Source organism: Clytia hemisphaerica, unplaced genomic scaffold, assembly GCF_902728285.1.
Source record: "Clytia hemisphaerica strain Z4C2 unplaced genomic scaffold, Clytia hemisphaerica genome assembly, whole genome shotgun sequence".
Lineage (NCBI taxonomy): Eukaryota > Metazoa > Cnidaria > Hydrozoa > Leptothecata > Clytiidae > Clytia > Clytia hemisphaerica.
The window spans coordinates 89561-95560 of record NW_027104496.1 but is presented as its reverse complement, the minus strand read 5'-3'; the positions used below and the strand labels follow the sequence as shown (position 1 = coordinate 95560).

The window sequence follows — 6000 nt, the reverse complement described above, 5'->3', positions numbered from 1 at the left end:
GGCTATTAATATATAGAATATTCAAGAAAATTCCATTCGAGAATATACTTCAAACAAGCTAATTAGAGAGGGCAGTGAGAAAGATCTAAGAAAGTAAATTGTTCTTCAATTGAATACTAAAAACCCGAAGAAATAGACATTTACTGAAACTTAAAATAGTGCATTTTAAAAGATGAAAAAATCTAAGTAATTCTAAGTGAAAATGCATTATCAAAATTGCTACATATATAAAAAAGTTAATTTTTTATTTGTTATTTGTTATTTGTATTTGTATAGATAATAACTGACTGAGGCCGACAAATCAGAACTTTGGCCTCCAGGAATTTAAGGGTCAAAACCGCGGACAGTTGAAAGTGTAAGTGTAGATATAAACCCGCTAATAGTTTACATAACTCGGAAATCCGTTAATCTCGTTTTTTTAGTGTCTACTAGCGTTTACTTAAAAATACTTTGATGGTTTTAACCACATCATTCCTTCCTGCTTTCTTCGCCCATCTGATTAAGTGGTTAACAGTGAGACTTGGGTTTTCGTTGCGGCACAATTCTAAAAGCCATTTAGTAGGGCTAAAATCACCAGGTTTAGTGCGTTCAGCTCGAAACATCTTCAGACTAGAGTAGTCAAATCCAAAGTGTGAGGCAAAAGATTCCCAATTACTTGCGCCAACAATTGTTTGATCCAAGAGATCAGCGATTTGATGTTGAACTTGCAACGATAGAACTGACATCCTTAAATCGTCTGCCACGTGGTCGATAATTTTCATAACATCTCCACGACGGTGCTTCACAGCACATTCCTTTAGTTTACTGATTGCATCGTCAGGGTGATATACTTTGTTTGCGTTAAGCCAAGCTAATGTGGGACTGCCGCCACCATGAAAAGCACGTTCTAAATGGTCAAACTTGGTAGTACTGATCAATCTTTCCTTACTTAACCATTGAGCGAGACGGAGATACCAGCGGTTCTGATAATCATCTAGCTGTGCTGACAACTCATGGACCACACCCACATTGTCAAGTAGGTCAAGTATAGTGACATCATCTATAAGAGAGACGGAAAATACCTTTAGAATGGCACAAGCGATAACTGTTAGACGAGGTATGAGTAAGAAAGGATTTAAATAATAACCAGTTTCTTAGCTGTATTTTGGCCCAAATTTGCCCCCCAAATTTTTTTTTCTGAAATCGGGCTCCGTCACATTCGAGGGTTTATAGTTACACATCTTTGTGCAAAAAATCAGAAAAAACTAATGAGCCAATCACGAGGAAAGCTAATAACGAACGAACGGACAAAGGTTACCCTCCACCCCAGGTCCAAAAAGATGGTTCAACATAAAAATTCCCAAAAAAAGTCCCCCCTACTATTTATTTTAGCATTTGTACCCAAAATGATGCAACATACTTATTGTGGTACCTGGTTGATATGTACACATTTTCACGGTCGGATCTTGGAGGGACAGGTAACAAATTTACAAGAAAAACATTTTCTTCGCGAATGTGAAAAATATTTATCGAGTCTCTGTGGTAGAGTGCAAACTATTTTAAGCATGAGAATAGCTTATATGCTGACAAATAGAATAAACAAAAGAATATTGTGCCAAGGCGAAGGAAAGTAGAAATTTCGAATCAATATTTTGTTTAAAGATGCTGTGTGAGGAAAATGGTAGGAGGACATGAATAATGTTAAGTATAATCAAAAAACATTTTTCCAAAGATGTACTCCTCTAGACACAGAGTAAGAATTTATTAGACATTTCGTCATGAGGGATAGCAAACATATTAAACTATGTAAGTTTCCAGGTGGTCAATGGACATGTGCATGTTAACGGGGTAACGGTCTGTTAATTTTCATTTTCAAATTCATTTTTCAAATCTAGTACCATCAAATATTATAATTATCTAAGAACTCCAAGAATCTTAAGGCAGGTTGCAAAAAAATGGGACAGCGCTTTGCTTAGGTATATTTTTTTGTAATGGGAATAACTCGCAGAGAAGGAAAACTAATTTAATGAAAATGCTTTTAAAAAGGAATACTAAATCAAAGTGAATAATAGCGCCAACAAGAGGTTATGATCATTATGAAAATAAAGGATAAAACAACAATCACTTACTTCAAAGCGAATTCCAAAATATTCTCCAAGCCTTCCTTGTATTTGTCCAACAAAGCCAACCCTCCCACTCGAAACCGTTTTGAATCCTTCAGAATTGTTTAACTCAACATCAACCATATCACCAACTTCAATGTTCAATATCTTTTTCACCATTTGATCAGAATTAAACAAATATATTCGTTCAATCTTAGATGGCACAGCGATCAATATTTTGAACAGCTTGCTTGGCAGGGGTTTGAAATTCTCTTCTATACAACTCACATGTCGGTCTTGATTTTCAGCTGACACAAACATATATTCATCAAATTCATTCTTTTTCTCTTCTTTATAAAAGATTTCTCCCATCAATGCTTGGTACTGTTCCAAAGTTTTTGCTCTCAGAAGTCTACTTTTTTTCTGGAACCCAACAATATCTTTCAACAAAATATAATATCTTTTAGAAGATTTCGAAGCCATAGTATGTTGAATGTTGGATGGTATGCGTTAACTATTATTACATCATTTTTATAATTTTTTTGGCGCTGAAAAAAAAATTAATTAGTTCAAAGACTGGAACATACAAAGTGTATGCTATCTTCGTTACAATTTGCCACAAAAAGGATCTTGAAATTGAAACTACTAGACTTTTTTTAGGCATTTATTTGCGGTCTGATTCTTCAAAAAATGTCTCAAGAAATCAAGGATTAAGACAAGATTAGTAAATGAATAAGTAATGGTCACAAATTATAAAAATGAATAGCAAAAAGTTGATTATTTTTAATATAAATTACGCATAAATTACATATAATTTTAGAGATTTTTCTTGAATTAAATTAGAATTCGGTATTACATGTACAAAATAAAAATAATTTCGCCATTGATTTTACTCCGTTTTCCAAAATACTTCCTTCCTTCCATGTTTTAGCTAGAAAACTTTGGAAATACCTTAAAAGTGTATATATTTTAGCGTGTACTTAATTTCGCGACTTTTTAGGCAAAATTTCGCGATAAAAGTGTATATATTTTAGCGTGTACTTAATTTCGCGACTTTTTAGGCAAAATTTCGCGAAATTTTGTGTTGTTTAAATTTTTCAAAAACACAAAATCGCGAAATTAAATACACGCAAAATATTTTCAAAATAGGTTGAAAATTCTTTTTACATTGTGTTACACTTTTGATACCATTTTTTCAGCCAATATGTTGTGTTTCAAACAAAATAAGTCGTTTTCATGTCAAACTAGACCTTTTCTTTAATATTCGATTAAGTGAATCGTGAAATTTAATACATGCAAAAAATTTTAGAAGGTGACAATCGCGAAATTTAATACTCGCGAAACATGTTTCTCGGAAGAAATTTCGCGATTCGCGAAAATTTAGTACCCGCGAAAATATATAAGGTAATAGACACTTTGGACCCACGAGTGTGCTAAACACTAAATTTTGCTTTCCTAAAAGGTATTACATTATTCTAAAATTGGTAGCCAAACCCATATTTTTTACGGACACCCTATACATACAGTGCGTCACAGGTAGCAATCAACGCGACCATTCGCATTTCTCTAAATGAACTTTCAGATTCGACCGCGTTGGCTTCTCCTTGCATCCATCATTAGGACAATCGGTTTTTAGATTATCAATGATCTGTCGAGCAATACGACTTGGTTGCCATGCAGAAGGTGTGCAGCGACAACTGGGACACGTGTTTATTCCTTCTGTACATTCACCGCAATAAATCTTAAAGCAATTCGTACACTCCACTGCATCGTCAGCAATGTCCAAGCAGATAGGACACGAGTAATGACTTTCGAAATTCTTTAATAAGTCTAAGGGTGAAAATAAGAGATAAAAGAAAATCTAAAGCGAGTATTGTAGGGAAAATACTTTTCGAGCAAAAGAAACAATAAACTGCCAAACGAATAAGGATATTACTCTCGATTGAATTTTTAGGGCGCCGTAGGAGAAGCTTTTGACAATTTAACCTTTAGCCGCCGAGAGACGTACCACGTACGTCATATATACAGGCCGAGAGACGTACCACGTACGTTTTGATACTGCGGTCCTTTCAAAGTTTAATAAAATAAAGACCAGTTTGAATTTTTCTATTCTGTAAAATTTAGCAGACAGGATAGGGGTGAAGGTTCATTTTTTAAAAATTTTACGGGTCCTGCTTTTATACATCTCGAGATATCGGAACTCAATGTCGGTGTATTTTTCAAATGTCAACAAAACATCGTTTTAGTGGTGGACAGAGGGTGTTTGATGGATTTTTGGACTGAAAAGTCATGTTTATGTCTGGTTTTTTCTTGGTTTCAGCATATAAATATCATTATATGAGATAGAGAACCTTTATTGGCAGTTTCTATGTGGTTTGAAGGGGTTTTAGGGGGTATTTCCTGACATACATGCCTATCTCTAGCTCCAACAACTCAGGGCTGTTTTGCCTCAGTTTTTCCACTATTCTGGTGTTTTATTGCTTGAATTTACATGATAGAGAGTCTGTTATGATTATTGTAGTAATTTTACAGGCTTAGGGTAAGTGCAGGGCCAATTTTAGAGCAACGGGACCACTTATTTTACCTGTTGTGGCCAGAGTGTCGATTTACGTCGATTTTGGTGGAAAAGTGTGCTTCACCGAAACTTAGATTCTGAGATGAAATGAGCTTCTTCAGCCCTGAAATTTCACGCAATGGTGGCTTATAACATAAATTAAAACAAAATATTTTTTCTGGGACCAATCTTTACTTTGTACCCACTTTTTTCATTCAATTTGTCAAAAAAAAGAAAAAAAGTGAAAAAATCGTAAACATGGAATTTTTACTGTTTTGATTTGAGGCTGTGTAGTCAGGTTTAAAAGGGTGATGAGGCGTCTTTTTGGTATTATCTGAAAAAATAGATCCTTAGCTTTTCAAAATGGGTTAACTTTTTACTTAAGCTTTAGCGGTTCAGATTTTATGACATTTTCCGCGAAACCTCCATTTTCATGAAAAAAACAGCGGCAGCAGCGCGCGCTGTTTTTAAAAACAGCGGTGTCTAAAGGTTAACGAAATTCTGGTAACATTTTATTTTCGCTGAAATGGCTTTTTCCGTTTGAGTCGTTTATTTTCTTGAATGCAAACCAACGTATTTTGATCGACACTTATGAATATGTTATAAAAATAACAAGCAACATGCTGAATGGACCTACCTGATGATGAAACTTAGATAGCAATAAGGAGAAAAACAATCATTAAGAAAATATAGCGCTTAGCGAAAATGCACTAAATGTCATCATTGATTGTTGATGGGGGGGAGGGGTTTAGGGAAAAAAGAAATAGAAAGTTCCGGTTGCAAAATTGCAAAAGTTTTATTGACAATTGAATCATGCTTGATGGTGGCATTGTTATCAATAATCTTTTTAAGTGAAAAAACAGAGAAATATATGGAAAAAGCCCAATTCAAATCTGCAAAAACGGTGATTTCCGGCATATTTCCGGCATTTTCGGCCGGAAAAATCTTTTTTTCAAAAATCGGACTCGGCCATGTTTTGGGCATTGTTAATACGCATCTTTGAGCAAAAAATCAGAAAAAACTAATGATAAAATCTCGAGAAAATGCCAAAAAACCTGTTTTTCCGGCATATTTCCGGCATTTTCGGCCGGAAAATTTTTTTTCTTCCAAAATCGGGCTCCGTCACATTTTGGGCATTGCCATTTTGCATCATTGTGCCAAAAATCAGAAAAAACTAATGAGCCAATCCTGAGAAAAGCTGGTAACAGACGGACGGACGAACGAACAGACGAACGAACGAACGGACATCGGTTAATTTATAGGACCTCTACCCCACCGGGGTAGGTCCAAAAATTGCCCACTAGCGAGGCCGAGACAAACTAAATCTTTTGGTTGATTAGGTTGACTGTTCATGGTTTACTTCTT

General features: G+C 35.1%; 1 protein-coding gene across 1 annotated transcript in view; it reads right to left on the bottom strand.

Moving 5' to 3' along the window:
• Window positions 1–428: 428 nt before the first annotated feature.
• The window catches only part of LOC136821696 (uncharacterized), a 28694-nt gene continuing 23122 nt past the window's right edge, over window positions 429–6000 (bottom strand). Inside the window, exon 12 of the mRNA XM_067077904.1 lies at window positions 429–1039. Within this exon, the coding sequence (XP_066934005.1) occupies window positions 429–1039 (611 nt within the window). The remainder of the gene's footprint in view (window positions 1040–6000) is intronic.